Source organism: Polypterus senegalus, unplaced genomic scaffold (assembly GCF_016835505.1).
Source record: "Polypterus senegalus isolate Bchr_013 unplaced genomic scaffold, ASM1683550v1 scaffold_4083, whole genome shotgun sequence".
NCBI lineage: Eukaryota > Metazoa > Chordata > Cladistia > Polypteriformes > Polypteridae > Polypterus > Polypterus senegalus.
Window position 1 is genome coordinate 8208 of NW_024378928.1, and position 16793 is coordinate 25000.

At 36.6% G+C, this 16793-nt stretch overlaps 1 protein-coding gene across 3 annotated transcripts; it reads left to right on the forward strand.

Moving 5' to 3' along the window:
• Positions 1-204: 204 nt before the first annotated feature.
• On the forward strand, positions 205-15212 carry LOC120519725 (receptor-type tyrosine-protein phosphatase epsilon-like). 3 transcript variants are annotated; one of them, XM_039742581.1, is made up of 4 exons: positions 420-534; positions 634-707; positions 10990-11034; positions 15026-15212. In XM_039742581.1, exons 1-4 carry the CDS (start codon positions 503-505, stop codon positions 15163-15165), a joined length of 291 nt encoding a protein of 96 aa, XP_039598515.1. In that variant the 5' UTR covers positions 420-502; the 3' UTR covers positions 15166-15212. The 3 variants fall into 3 exon arrangements, 2 of the variants coding, with proteins under 2 accessions (XP_039598515.1, XP_039598516.1); XR_005631627.1 differs by lacking the exons at positions 420-534; positions 10990-11034 and adding an exon at positions 205-286; XM_039742582.1 differs by lacking the exon at positions 10990-11034.
• The last annotated feature ends 1581 nt before the right edge of the window (positions 15213-16793 follow it).

Here is a 16793-nt window from a genome sequence, read left to right on the forward strand (position 1 = left end):
AAAATGTTGGACTAGAATTAATGAGCAAAACATGTAGTAAATCAAAAGACTGCTGTGCAGTTCCTGTTATAGTTCAAAGAGAATTCTGAAAATGTGAACATTCTGAACCTAAACGACTGATTTCAGCCCTAGAAAAGGCGTGTTTGTCTTGATTTTATTAAGATTACTGACAGGTTCTGTTTTTTTTTCTTTTCTTTTCAGATAAAAGTTCATCCTTTCTCCCCATAATCCTTGTGGTACTCCTTCTATTGATCATTCTCATTCTGTCAGCTGTCTACTTTTTTAGGTAAGGAGAAAAAAAAAAAGCTGTTGTGATAGCTACGTCAGCTGCTGTGTGTGACAAGTGCAGAACAAGTAGCCGCCCCTAGGCGAGGCACAGATTAACCATAGTGCTGCCTTTTCAAAACTGAAAGCAGGCTGCAAGCGCCTGAGACATTTTGTTAGGCTGAAGTTTGCCTTTGGGCCAGAGCCGCTTGTTACTAATATTATTTGTGGATTTCTCATGCAAAGAAATCAGTTTTTGAGTTTTAAATGGTAGTTATTCTTCCTTTTTTTGACAGTTAGTAAATCTATGAAGTTGTGAAACCATCCTGGTGTGGCGCATTTGTGACATTTTCTTCACTTACTTCACAGGTTTAGAAACCAAAGGAAAGCGGCTGTCAGCACCGTTGACAAGAAGATACCAAATGGCATTTTGGAAGAACAAGGTAACATCTACCGTGTATTTATAATTGTTTGAAGTCATAGTTTAAACTAGAGTTGAAATGCAGGGTTTTTTCAACAAATTGTTTTATGGTGAAATTGTATTGAAGGCTAGAACACGGCTGAGTTTCTGTATTTCCTGTGGTGGCGAGTGCTCACGTATACTGAACCGGAATATGAGAATGCTTTCAACACAAAGTCAAAGAGTATGTCTGATCAGCACTTAAAGGATCATGTAGAACACTTCGTCATATTTAAAGTAAATGTATAATTATTTCTCTAAATTTAAAAATCTGTTTTGAGTTGTAAACAAGATTCAATGTCACCAACATATTCAATAATAAACTGTTGTCTTGGGCATCAATTAATTTTTCCTTTGTTGCCCTTAGCATAAATATACATATTTCACCTCAAAGGAGCTTTGGTTAACCATGTCATTTTATATAAAGTTAAGAATCAAAAAAGCAGAGTCCCAAAAAGCATAAAATAATATATCATAAAATATGCCCTTACTGTTCACCCAAGGAATTAGTGCACTTACGCATAAGCCTTTTTAATTCAAAAAAGGTTGGTGATGCAGTACATATTTGTAATGTGCAACTAGATTTACATTTAGAAAGAACTTTATTTGTCCCCAGGAGGTAATTTGGCAGCAGTCAATTAATTTTTTTTTAAATTCTTTCATATATGGAAGTGGCTAAAATGCCTTTTTTTCTAGAGATCACTGATATTGGAAGAAAGGAATGGAATGTTGAACAGAAAATGTTAGCATTCCATTAAGGGAGCTAATCTGCATGCTGTGGCAAGTCATTTGTCGCCTTAATCCCACAGCGTTCAGAGAATTTGCTAAATCTTCTTTTTTTGGTCTACACAGCAGTGAACGTAAAACATGCCAATGAAAATCCATCAATGAGTTTGCATTTTTACACTCTTATTATTTTCACTATTTTAAAAGAGTGATTATTTTTCTAAATTGTATTTGTTGTACAGGTACTATGTTAGCAGAACAGTTATTGCTTCTGTCTCACATCTCCAGAGATGTAGTTTCTATTCCATGCTCAGTTACACACTTAGTCTGCTTCTTCTCCCTGTATTTAAAAAATGTAGTTTGTTGTTAACTGTAAACTGCCATTTTATGAAAGAGTTTGGTTATTTAAGTACAGTATGAGAACAAGTTTCTCCAGTATTAGGGAGGCATATTTCATTTAGAGATTTCGTTTAGGCTGGTACCATCCTTCTGTCTGATACCCTTAAAGTAAACTTACAAGCGTGTAATGGAAAAAAAACGGTTTCAGAAATTGAATGGAATATAATGCCATAAAAAGTATCTGCAAATACTGAATTCCTGTATTAATACAATTTTTGGACATATGTTCAGGTTTGGAACCAAAGTCTAATAGCTAAGTAAACACATAACACGTTTTCAAAATATTTAGTATATATAATGAATAAAGTATTTTATCATCAATTAGTACGTTGTGAAAAAGCATTGCCCCTCTTAAACGTTTATAAGTGGATGTGCCCCAATTTAGCTGCAAGCAAATGCTTCCTATAGTTCAACATCAGTTCTCCACATTTTGCATAAGAATCGTAGCTAGCAGTGGTTCACACTTTTTATATAAAATTCTTTTAATGTTCCTCGCTCAAAACATGCAGATTAGCTTAGTTGTTGGCCCCGTGTCAGTGAATGTGGCTGTTTACATGACTGTGTCCTGTGATGGTATCCCCATCAGGGCTGTTTTCTGCATTACACGTGTCGCTGCTAGGAAATTTTCCAGCTCTCACAATTAAGGACAATCAAAAAAAAAAAAAAGATTGATTGATGGAATGGCGTTTTATAGAGTGTACATATTCTCATTGAAAACACAAGAACAGTTACACATATTTTTAGGAATCAACTATATAAAAAGTTATGGTGTCATTGTCAGATGACAGTGGGAACTCTGGATTTCTAATGAATAAAGTGCAAAGCTCTATCATCAGAATGTATACAATACATACTGATACCAAGCAACCTGAAAACCATATACTGTATATATAATCTCTGTAGTAAATTTGTGCGATGGACCAGCAGTATGCAGTTAAAGGCCTCTATCACTTGCAGATACAGTACATATAATTAAAACAAAAATTTCTATTTGTTAGTAATCTCAAAAGATCAGAAATTTGGATTTTCTTTTTTAATTTTAGTTTCCATCTACTTTAAATAGTAGACTTTATAAATCTAAATTGGAAAGTGTGTTCTTTCACTCCTTTTTTAACAGCATTTTACTGATGCATATTAGGAATGCAAATGCAAGACATATTTGTATGTATGCTTATATTTAGTTGATTAATACCTAAAATCACTCAAATTTATGTTATTTATAAATGCCCTTAAAAAATGCCTCTATATTTTTAACTACATCGCATCAATTAAGCAGACCAATATTTTAAATGTTCAAAAAGTCGCAGGCCTTTGATACTGAGACAATCTAGACTGTTGCATTATTTCCTGTGCTGCACAGTGGAGGAAATTGCTGAAATAAAATAAATCAGCTTGCATTTTAAATAATAATTCTAATATTGAGTTTCGTACTTCCTGTAAGTGGTTAACCTAATTTTCTACCATTGCACTTTTGTTGCTTAATGTTTAAAAAAAATGTGTTTCCCTTAAAGAGGTTTTATTTTTCAAAATGATCTTGCTATGCAAAATTGCCGAGAATCATACTATAGATCTATATATCATAAAACTGATCTACTGAGATCGTATTTAGGCTGCGGCTTATCAGTTGGGAGTGAAGGGACTGAATCTTTACACTCTGAACAAGTAGATATGTTACTACAATTTAGACCATTTAGGAATACATTTTATGTTCAAATTCTTATTTAAAATAAACAGCTGAAAGTATATGGAATTTTTATATAGAGTATAGTAAATACAATAAACATACTTAAAGTATTGCACGATAAATTGCTCTTTTGAATCAATGCTCCCAGTCTCTCAAAGCCTGAAGGAGAACATCAGTAACAGACTAATGATTTTCTCATTTTCTTATGGCTTCAAAGCTCCAGAAGGGTGTGTGGAGTTTGCATGTTTCTTTTTGTTTGTATGGATTTTTCTGTGTGTGAGTTTGTGTGTGAGCAAGTCATGCAATGGATTAGCACTCCACTTCAGGTCTTTCTTCTGATGCTGCCCACATAGGCTCCATCTTTATATTCCCCTGAAGTAAATGAAGTGGATTTGAATTTGACGTATGTATTAATGTAATAAGTTAGTGGTTAGGAAGATTTCTAAATGTAAATGTAGTTTGTTCCACAAGATGTTGTAAGTCAGAATAACTGATCAAAATAGGGTACCTATGCTTTCTTCTTGGAAAGAGGAAGCCGCAACCTGTTTATAAGAAAATAATAGTGAAGTGAAATTTATATATGTGTATTGGCTCAAAATATAATTTTCCCAAATATAAATCAGATATATGTTACCTTGCATTCATATGTTTAAAATTTCCATTACATATTGAAAATGATACTAGATATTATATATGATAGCAACTAATATGTTTGTTTGATGGAAAGCAGTGTGGCGCAGTGGTTTGCACTGATGCTTTACAGCTCAGGATCGATTGCCAGGCTGACCACTGTCTGTGAGGAATTTGCACATTCTCCCCATGGATGTTCTCTAGGTACTCCAGTTTCTTCCCACATCCCAAAGGATTAATCGGCGACTCCTAACTGGCCTTCTGAGTGACAACTGATGTGAACATGAACAGACTGTTTCAAGTCTTGAATCTAAAAACAGATTCATCTCAGAGACACTTAAAAAGGTTTCCAAAGCTATGGCCAGTGGGGCAAGTGAAACATGAATCCATTATTCTTATGTAATGCCCCTTGATTCCAGCTGTGACATAGAGACGCACTGGCAGCCATTTATTATTTTGTCTTAGGAATTTCTGACGACTTTGAAATAACTGTTATTGCTGGTAAATGTCAACTCAGTTGGATCACCAACCTGTTAGGGAAAAAAATGTCAGGTTTCTGACAAAAAATCAAGTGCGCCTAAAGAGCAAAACTCAAAATTAAACACAACTTTTCTTCAATGTATTATTCATCATTAAGCCTTGTGGCAAAAATATATCAGAGCTTGAATTTCACGTCTGAAGTTGTAGCATTTAGACAGTTGTCTTAATTGTAGTCAGCTTATTAAAATTTTTAAGGAGACTTTACATGATTTACTGCACCACAGAGATGTTTTTCGGCGGAAGTCTGAAAAAACTGTTCCATTATGTGTGGGCAGTGAAAGGGGAAATAGGAACTGCCTGGAAAAAACATAGACTTCTTTTAATCAGGAGATTCATATTAGGTTTATTATCTGCCACTTACACTAGTTGTATTTATCCTTGGAGTCAGAGGGAACTAAACCATTTGCAACTTTACATTTGAGAAGAATGATTTTAATACTGCAGTAAGCTTTGAGAAGTGAATCAAGAACTAGAGTTGCATGGTAATACTTCTTTGTTTTAGTTATGTTCCTTGCTATTGTATTTTGAACTAAATATAGTGTAGTAAGTGAATGAATCCAACATAAAGCCTCACAGTTTTCAAATGAATGAGACAGAAGGCAGAAACAAACAATGGATTGGGTCCCAGACAATTACGCAAAAAGAAGAAAATTTGTGCTATTTTAATGTGATATTTACATTATTTGAAAATAGGGAGGGTGTGATGGCAAATAGTTTGAATTCTGTCCTGGTTGCTCCCAGTATGCAGTCTGCTTGTCTATTCCCTGTGTAAATTTTTCTGTAGGCATTATATTTTTTCCTGCAATATCCTAAAGATGTACTGTATGTATAAAGATAAATGGTAACTTTAAATGGGCAATGAATGACTGAACGTGTGCATAGAGATCGATGTATGTAGGAGATGTCTATAGAATGGCACTCCAATCAGGGCTGGTTTCTACTTTGTGCACAATGCTACTTGGATAGATTCCATCCCACCATGACCGTATAATTTAATTCTTCAGGTTTTGTGATTTATTTGAAGATGAATGGTACTGTGCCACAGTGATCAGTGCTGCTGGCTCTCATCTTTGTTGAGTTTTGTGCAGTTCTTGGGCAAGTCACTGAGTTACTAGATGTTTCATGTTTTTCTCATGTCTAGTTACATGCCTTTCACATTACAAAAATAAACATGTTTGTAACTTGAAAATCTTTAAATTGGCTTGGTATAAATGTGTGCTTGAATTTACTCTGTTGGTCCCTACCTTGTATTTGATCTTGCTTTAAGTTTATGACCCTTTATTGAACATTAAAAAAGGAGACAAATGAATTGATCGTTCAGATAAAGGTGCCATGTGACGTTCTGGTGGCATCTGGTCACACTCTGCTGTTTATTATTGTACAGTATATTACTTTTGAATTATCATCTGAACCAATGTTCCATGGAGCCTGTATATGCAGCATCCATCCAGTATTCAACCCGCTATATCCTAACTACAGGGTCACGGGGGTCTGCTGGAGCCAATCCCAGCCAACACAGGACGCAAGGCAGGAAACAAACTCTGGGCAGGGTGCCAGCCCACCACAGTATATGCAGCATTTACTGTAAAATAAAATAGTATAGACTGTGTGAAAATCTGTGAAATGCCACTACAACTGCATCTGCGTGCTTCTAGCAAGAAGCTGAATTGTTCACAGCAGTCGACGGCACATGCTTAATTGGAGCAAATAATTATACTTAACTCTTTTATAGAAGCCTAAAACACATTCACAATTACAATTGAAAATAAATATTTTGCAGTATGAACATCTGTTATTAGGGAGGCACGGTGGCACAGTAGTAGCACTGCTGCCTCACAGTAAGGAGTCCAGGGTTTGTGTCCTGGGTCCCCCCTGTGTCTGCATGGATTTTCTCCAGGTCATTCAGTTTGATCCCACAGTCCAAAGGCATGCAGGTCAGATGAACCTATGATGCAAAATTGGCCATAGTCTGTGTCTGGTGTGTCGGCGTGTTCACCATGCGATAGACTGGTGCCCTGTGAATTTGTTTGTTCCTGCCTTGCACCATATGCTAGTGGGGATAGGCTGCAGCCCCCACCACATGATCCCAGTCTGGACAAAGCAGGTTAGAAACTGACATGAATTTTGTTATTTTAAAAACTTGTATGCTAGAAGTCACCATTCCCTGTGATGGCATGTTTAATATTAAGTAGCAAGGTATATTTGTTACAGAAGCAATCTCTGAACTTGTAATCTGATTATTTAATTGATCTTGTCAGTGGGAATTAGAGCAGTCATCCATTTTATCCTGTCAGGGGGAGCTGTAATAGAGCAGCAGGCTCACCAATGGACAAGGCACCAGCTCATTGCAGGGCACCCACCCTCACTCACTCTGTTGTACCAGACCAGCACCGATTACAATCGACAATTAACCTAACATGCACTTCTGTGGGGTGGGCAAGTAAAACCAGATTAACTGGAAAAAGAACATACTGACACTTTTTTTTGTACTTTTATATTGACATTGCTTTAAGGTGTGCTCTTGTATGTTTTCTTGAAACACCTTGTGAAGGGCTGTGCTGTGAAAAGCATAATGTTAAATAATGACCATTGAATGATTGCTAGCTTAGTGAAAATAGCTTTTTAACATATTGTGCTATGATTTATTTGAAAATGCTAGCCTATCAAATTTTCTAACGTTTTTATATTTGTGTTAATGAGAAAAATACATTTCTTAATTTCTTAATGTTGTTATTTTAGCTTGTGTTTTTAATTGAAGTATACATTTTTTACTATAATTTTTGCCTATATTTACATACAATTGCAATCCTTTATTTTTAGATACATGTAAGCAGTCCCAGTACATCTGCAGCTTGTGTTAATTTGCAGTTACTGTATAGCTACTATTAAGGGGATTAGAACGGTCTCATGCAAGAAGTAAATTATATGGGATCCTGAAGTAGTGCAAGTAGTCATCACCAATTTTATAATAATATTAATCATTTATTGGGACGTATGAGGGTGTACACAGATGTCTTCAAGAACAAAGCCACACCTGGAGCAGCAGGAAAGGCTCTACATATGCCAGTGTAGGAGCAGAGGGATTTTTTTTGGACTCGGAGAAAGACCTCATAGACTCGGGAGATTCATAGGCTTCAGCAAACACAACCTAAAGACACAACCACCACACAGGCTGAACCACTTTGCTGTTATGGTGCTATCTCTTACCCTTGGCACCCTCTCTCAGTGTAATAAGTCATATTCCCACCCCACCCACCCCCAAACAACAGTGGGCTTTTCCTCCAGGTACTCCCTGGTCACAAAGACTTTATATTGGCTTGATGTGAGTGAGTGAGTCAGTGAATGAATGAATGATCCCCGTGATGAACTGCTGCACTGTACCCAGTAGCTCTGTAACGGGATTAAACAGACTTAGAGAATGAAATGATGAATTAAACAGCTTTGAAAGAAATGTATTGCTACTATGAGTCATTTTGAAAATTAAAACATTTTTGATAACCAACAAGACCAATGGAGTTAAAAAAAAAAAAACCCTATTGATACAAAAACACTACAGAATTAAAAAATAACATTTTCAGGAAAAATGTTCATTGCTTCTTTGCACCAAGATCCCATTACAGAAACAGTTCAGTATCAACAGAACATAATAGAGAGCTTTGGGAAGACGTCTGCTTGAAACTGCCTACCCCAGCACAGTGTCACTTTGTCATCTTTATTGAAAATATGCCAGCCACTACTTTCCATTAAGGGTAGAATAGTGTTGTGACAAATACTCATTTTCTAGTCCTAGAAACAATTTTATGTTATTTTGGGGCCTTTCACACATATTTTTCATATCATTTACTTATTTTATTGTTATTATATTGTTGTCACCATTGTGCCACTTTGAAGTGTGTCTCTGTTTTTTGTTTTTTTTAAATGAGGTCTGCTATTTTGTTACTATCGCTGCACCCACTCATTGGATCGAATTATGAAATACAAAGCACACACATTTGTATTAATTATGGAAAACAAATACTACTTAGTTTAAAGACATTATTTATGAATATCCTGACAAGACATTTGGTTTTTGATGCTTGATTTTTTTGTTTTTATCAGTATTTTGACCCAGTCTGTTTTCTCTGTCTTTAGATATCATACTGTAACAGAAGGTACAGTGGGTAATGCTGTGGCCACACATATTTAGTGTTCTAGGTTCAAATCCCCCTCCTGCTGTACAGTTTACACCTTTCCCCCACAAAGGTGTATATACAGTATTAGGTAACTTAAAATGAGTGGACCTTGCTATGAACTGATGTCTGATCTTGGTTGGTTTTTGCCTTGTACCCAATGTTATAGATTCTGGCCCTCTGCAATCCTGAATTGGATTAAGCAAATTTGAAAATGTTATTTTACTTGTCATTTAATGATTGAGTATACTTGTTATTAGATATTCACTTTGAAATTGTATTTCTCTTTGAATTCATTTTCGTTAGTAAATGTATACATGTGAATATAGGTTTCTTTATGTTTGGAACATTTTTGTGCAGCTGCCTTTGCAGTATCATGTCTCCTAATCACAATCACTATTTATGTTATGGTGCTGCAACGTTATTTTGTTTCAGCAATTACGCACTGCCACGTTATCATGTTTCAGTTACCGCAATGCTGCTCCAAGTTGACAATGAATGTGGTTTCAGACAGCACGTCAGTGGTGTCCAACTCCGGTCCTGGAGGGCTGCAGTGGTTGCAGGTTTTCATTCTAACCCTTTTCCTAATCAGTGAGCAGTTTTCACTGCTAATTAATTTCTTTTCCCTTCATTTTAATAGCCCTGTTTTTCAGGCTTCAGTCCTCTGAATTGATTCATTCCTTCATCATTAAATGGCAGCCAAACAAAAATGAGATGTGAAATGAGCCAACAGATGATCAGCTACATTAGGGCTTCAAACTCCAGCCAATTTCACTCCAACCAGTTTCTTAATGAGAAGCCAATTCTTGCTGTTAATTAAAGCCATTATTGAATATCATGATTTGTTGCTGCTCTCATTCTGCCACAGCAGACTGCTGATTTTCTGTTTTTTCTAAGACCACCGTCAAGGTGACCTGAGCAGACCAACATGACCAAGACCTTCAACTTTCTTTATTTTCAGGTTAGCTGGTCATGTGGCGGCCATTATTGTTTGGCTGCTCTTTAAGGAAAAAGAAACAACTTAAGGGTCTGAGTGACGTCAATTAAAGATAAGGCAAAACAAGTGAACCAGCAGGAAAAATGACTCACTAGTTAAGAAGATGGTTAGAATGAAAATCTGCAGCCACTGCGGCCTACCAGAACTGGAGTTGGACACTCCTGTCTCACGTCATCAGCGCAACCCCTGAAATACTGGCATGATAATTCATTCATATCCTTGATTTGGATAAAAACTCAGATGAATACAGAGTGAATTTATCTCTTGAATTTCTGTTTTTTAAAATTTCAGTTTTCACCCTGACTTTGATTTCTTATTAGTGATGAGGCTTTGGTGCAGTAGGTTTCGTCTTCTTAGTTTTGACTTGTTTCTGTTCTCTTTGTCCTCTTCCAGGCTTCAGGTAGAATAATACTTTGTTCCTTCTACATACCATACAAGCTCTGATAGCAGATTGTCAGTTAAATCCCATGTGCCGTTATACTTTGCTTTTGTATTGTATCCACTCAAAGCTAGGAGCTAAAACATACGACTCCAAAACATACTGCACCTAACAACTCATATACTGAGCATTCTTATAGTATTAATGAATACCCAACCAGGCAGAGTCTTCCGTTTTGCAGCATGTCAACCTGTCCTCAAGCGCACCTTCATGCTTCTGGGTGTTCAAAGTGGTGCACTCCTGGTATCAGCCAAACAACTAAAATGCAAAACGAAATGTATGTTTTGAAAATTTCAGCCAGACTGTTGATCATGTAAATGTTATTTGGCAAAATAAAAACTTTAATGTCACCAATAAATTATGTTAAGACTTAAGGAAGAACTGTTTCATCAGGTAGCATGTGAACATAACACTGTCTAACATTAAGAGGCCAATATTTGAGTTGTTTCCTCTGTTATTGCATAATATTCCTACTTAAAAAGGTTTAAGAAGTAATTTTCTTATTAATAATAAGTTTGAGTTTTTAATTAGTTGTTCATATTATTATGAATTAATGTTTCATTTTTAATTAATATATTAACACAGAACTATTTTACAAGTAAAAAGACGCATCCTCTCCAAATATAATGTCATAATCATTTTATTTCACCGTTTTTTGCTGTGTTTTTGACTTCATTAAAGGGCAGGAAGACAGTGCTGCAGATCTGAGCACACCATGCCCACCAGGTCAGGTATAAAAAATGCTTATCACAAATCGACCAGCCTCTGCAAAACATCTCTCCCTCTGCTAAAACGCATTCTTTCTGACATGTAACAAGCTGCCATCTGATACTACTCACTGAGCGGTGGTTTGGGTTCATGGGCTCCTTCTCTAAATTCTGTGGGACTAGGGAGAGGGGGGTAGGTACTCATACAAAACCTGTTTAGGCCTGTCGCTCCTAAACAGACAGGTAAGTTCTTGTTGGTCTAGTGGGAATTCACTACTTTTGCGTCAAGCTACTACTCACATCTGGCAGGCCAGCACTGTACATTTCTGGTTCTTTCAAACAATAACAAGCATGAGCAAGATAAGCACAATTCCTGATGCACATTTTCTTTAATAACACCATTTCACGTAGACTGTAACTTCATCACAAACATTGCAAAAAAAGAGGAATATGTTTTCTGGATCTTGTTAGTTGCCTCTTCTGCATTGTATAATGAACATAATATTAAACTGTGTTTGCTTATAGATGCTGAGTTCTCCTCTTTGTCCTTCTACATTATCTTTCTCTGATTCTACTTACAGTCATGAGTTCCTTTTCTTATTATTTATACTGTATATAATGGAATGAAACATTTGCATACTTTTAAAACTATACATTTTTCTTCACCCTTCCCTTTTATATATCAATATGTTCATTATTATTGTAAGACACATCTTCCAAACATACAATAGAAACAATATGTTTGTTTTATAAGTATGCACTGCCACCCCTTTGTTAAGTTCAGCCTGATCTCTCAAATATTATGCCTATATGTTGTACAGTACGTGCGCCCACAAATCATTGGATGTCACACACTCCTTTCCTCTCGTTCAGTTCTGTGAGAGAATACAGTATATATTGTGGCTAAGGTGTCGACTGGATTTCATAGACCTGGATGGAGAGTCTAAACCAGGAGTGCCCACACTTTTTCGGCTTGCAAGCTACTTTTAAAATGACCAGGTCAAAATGATCTACCTACATTAAAAATTATATAATATATATATACAGGTATCTACTGAGTATCAGAGGTGGGTAGTAATGAGTTACATTTACTTGAGTAACTTTTTAAAAAAAATTGTACTTCTAAGAGTAGTTTTACTGCACCATACTTTTTTCTTTACTTGAGTACATTTGTGAAGAAGAAACGATACTCTTACTCCGCTACACTGGACAACACTCGAATCGTTACTTTTTTTTCATTAGATAAAGTCTGACAGGCAATTTTCAATCTGCTCTGTGTAGCGTATGATGTCAAGTTGCACACACGCTTTCCATTGTGTCTCCAGCTCTAACGCGAGGTTTTGGATGTTCCCCAAATCAAGGCTCTGCAGCTTTGAGGACAGATGTTGCATTTTTCGTTTGAAAGCATTAACTGAGCTAATCATATTGACCATGGTTTTCTCTTTTCCTTACAGCGGTAAATTAAGCTCATTCAACATGTTGGTCGGATCAGAAAAAAAATGCCAAGTCTTTCGGCCATTGATCGTTATTAAGTTCCTTGTATTCTGCATGTTTAATGACAAGGAGAAACTCCTTTTTCTCCAGCCAGGGGTCTTGAAATCTCAGCAGGAATTTCTCCCTAGCCATCTGCCTCAACGAAGGCATCTTTTATCATCTCTCCATCTTGGAAGGACTTCTTATGCTTAATGATCGAGTAACTCACCCGGAATGATGCTTTGGTGTGTCTGCCTTTGCTTTTGAATTCAGCCGAGTGAAAAATGACGGCTGTCCGATTATTTGCGATTTTAGTTCCCTCTCCTTTCTCTTTCTCAGATCGCTTTTCGGAAGGAACTCAGTTTTGTAGTTTTTATAAACAGTTCGAAAGTGTCTTTCTACATTTTCCTTCTCTGGAATAGCAATGATAGATTGACAGATCAGACAAACACATTTCGATTCTGACATTGTGAGAAAAAAAATCCTCTTGCAATTCCACATTCAGCCCATACCCTCCCCAAACATTTTTTTTTTTAAATCCCTTCTTTAGTCGATATAAATTGGAAGGCTAACTAGATCACAGCCTGAGTTTTGCAGTAGCTTGCATGTTCGATGGTGTGTGCGGGATGATCAGTGTGTTAGAAGAAAAGAGATCTCAGACTGGCTGCCCTGTATGTCAATCAAGTGGCAAATGCCATAGGGAGGATATGTGATAGACTAACATTTCAAATTTTTTTTTGAATGCAACACAATCTACCAGTACTCCCTTTCCAATCTACCGGTCGATCGCAATCGATGCATTAGGGCACCCCTGGTCTAAACGAACAGAATGAATAAAGTCTGCACATTTGGGGATTCCATTCCAAGTAAACAAAAACAGATGTCTAATTGGGAAGGGTGTTAAGAAGTTCTCCAGCATTAGGTTTACTACAGGGTGGCTACTTATATTGCAGGATTGCTATTTTATTTACTGTTGAAATCATTTTAATCAAAAAAATAACACAGTCTGATGGTATCATACCATCATCAAGGAATAGAAGAAACAGTAAAAGAGCAGGAGGCCGTCACTTTTTAAGAACCAACTCTGCCAGTCATACGAGTATAATACATATGTGGACTGGAGGGACAGGAATGCAGGATCTGATAAGAGACCAGATCAGATAGTTTACCCCACATTTTAAATGTGGCCCTTGCCTTTCTTTACACTGGACCAATGAAAGATCCTGACACAGCAAGTAGTCGGAGGAGTAAACCATTTGAAAAAAATATTATAGCTGCTGCTAAATTTCATCATGTGTGCTGTGCAAAGAGTCTTAAGTCATATATAGTAGGAAAATTCTGTGCCTACTGAACTGAAAAAGTGGCAGCCTGTCCTGTGAATTAAATATGCCCAGCCAGGGTTTCTTTTGCTCATTTAATTTTTATGTAATTTATTTGCCTCTTCCTCCCAAAACTACTGCATGTGAGTGCAAATGAGATCATGGATAAAACAGAGAAATATAACTGGATTTTAACCAATGGCAGAATTAATTTTTTGTCAGTGTAAAAGAAACTTTGTCATTTAATGAAAAAATAAAGAAATCCTTTAGAAATGGAAAACAACATTTTAAAACGCCTCCAATTTTTAACTTCACTGTTTAAAAAAAGGTATGATCTGTGAATGTTGTAGTAGTAGTAGTAGTAGTGTCACATGTACAGCAAAGTCAAGGTAAACTTTGTTGTCATCTCAAGAATATACAAGTATACTGAGAGATGAAATAATGACGGTCAGGGCTCGCAGTGTACACATAGTACAAATAAGACAAGACAATGTGTACAAAGAGACAAAAAACACGCAGTCTACTATTTAAATAGGCAATATGCCGATACAGTTAACTGCCAGAACTATCTGTCTATATAGACACCTGTTTGAATGCAAGCTCCACAGATCAGTGCACTGACTGATCACATCTTTTGACTTATATTTTGTACTTATGTGTCTAACCAACATGCAAAATATTTCCACTCCCTAGCGCCATGAAAAAGAATAATGTATTAATACATATTTTTATTTTATTGAACAGAAACTGCAGTTAGCCTGGCTGTTTATTCCTTACTCATGCTCAGTTATGCTCCTATTACATGAGTCCTTGTAGAATGAAACCCTGAATAAGTTAAAAAACCTGTCAAAAGTAATGAGATTACTGTCACCCTAATTAACAACGAAACAGTATAAAATGAAGCCTGAATGTGAATCATTAAAACACTTTTACATACCATTGACTGACTGCAGTACTGAAGAGTTCTGAGGTTCAAAGTGATCATAAGATTCTCCCACTTGTTAAGCATGGGTGCAAGGCAAGCCAATGTCTCCTGATACCATGTATAATAACAAACTAGACAAACTAATTCAACTCTTAACAAAACTCATATTTCTTTTCTTACTTTTTTAATTTATTGTTGATCCAGAAACCAGAAGTCCCTTTACATGTAATTTAAAATATTTTCCTTTGTGTGTCAGTAATAGTAAAACAGTAATATTTTCCTATATTTTACAGAACAGACTGTCATGCTCCTTACCAGCTCTCCAACCATTTCAAAGAAATATACTTCAATTCCAGTGGACTGTCTGGAAGAGGAGACTAGGATACGCTCAGCTGATGATGGCAAGCTTTTCCGTGAAGAGTTCAATGTATGATATGGTTTCATGTTGCTATTTACAGTACTTTAATACTATCCGCAAAAATAAACTGCTTTCTCAAAAGCTCCTTATAATGTTTTTCCTTTTGGAATATTAAACCATTCAACACTAAAAAGAATAATTGTTTGATTTAATTGAGATTAGAAAGTTTAAGTGCATCATTGCAGGGAGTTCAGCTCCCAAGAAAGTCACTGTCTACATGATGTATGTACATTTTTCCTGTGTCTGTATAGGTTTTTGCCCAGTACTTAAGTGTACTACTTAAATATATACATTAGCTTGAGTTATACCTCTTAATCATGTGGGTGCATGTATGAGTAGTGAACTCAAAACTGACTTAATCAAAACACTGAAGCACTCTACATAAAGAGGCAACAGTATTTTTTTGCTCTGGCAAAACTTGAATGTCAATTTTTTATATATTTTGATCTGATTATTTGGTTTGGAAATCTTAATGCTAGTAGCCAAAATATGACAAGTCAAATTGTAAAATGGACAATACATTAATAAGGTTCTAACTAATGTGGAAAGTAAAGTGCTTCCAAAAATGAAGTCATCAAATCAGAGGCTCAGGATGTACAGATTAAAATGTAATTGGTTCAAATACTCCATCATCCCAACTGCTGTTAATCTTCTAAATAGTAAATAGATATTATTTTAATAAACTTCCATGGACTTGACTTTGGGACACAGGCTGGAAAGGTTCACTGATCTTGACTTTGCTGACGATGCTGTGGTCTATGAGTAGTCAATGGAGGCTCTGATTAGGGCTCTCGACAGCCTGAGCGAGCAGTCTAAGTGTCTGGGATAAAAACCAAGATCCAGGCCTTTAATGACCTTTTGGGCACAGCAGCAGCAGTGTGTCCGTCTGCGGAGAGCGTGTCAACCTTGTCGAGAAGTTTGCTAACCTCGGCAATGATATTCATGTCCCTGGTGACTCCTCCTATGAAGTCAGCAGACAGATTGGGAGACCATGGTGGGGTGGGTCATGAGGTCATTGGAAAGGTGTGTGTGGCACTCCTGATATCTTTGCAAAAGGACAAAAGTCCAAGTCCTTAGAGTCCTGGTGCTTCCCGTTTTACTATATAGTTGCAAAACATAGACACAATCCAGTGGCCTGAAATGAATTTTGGACTCCTTCGTTACCTTGTATCTTTGGAGAATACTTCGGTACCCCTGGTTTGACTTTGTGTCAAATGAGTAGATACTCACAGAGCCATTAATGAGGCACATTACCTGCATTATGAGGAACTGTCAGTTACAGCACTATAGTCATGTGGTGTGATTCCCTGAGGGTGATCCGGTTTACAGGATCCTCTTTATTGAGGACCCGAGCTGCAGGTCCAGGCCAAAGGGATGCCCATGTTAGACCTGGCTGCGGCAGATGGATGGTCATTTCTGGAGAGTGGGACTGGACCGTGTCTGCCTGAGGGGGTTTCCAACTGGGATCCCGAGCTGTTTTGTCATGTCATGCATGCTCCCCAACCTGACCTGAGGCTTGAATTTTGGGATTAAAACTTAGTATTGTTCACAATTATTGATTGTTAGCTTACTATTTTATGTGCTAAGTATGATGTAATTTTATATCATATATAATATTTTCACTATTATATTTTATTTGCAAA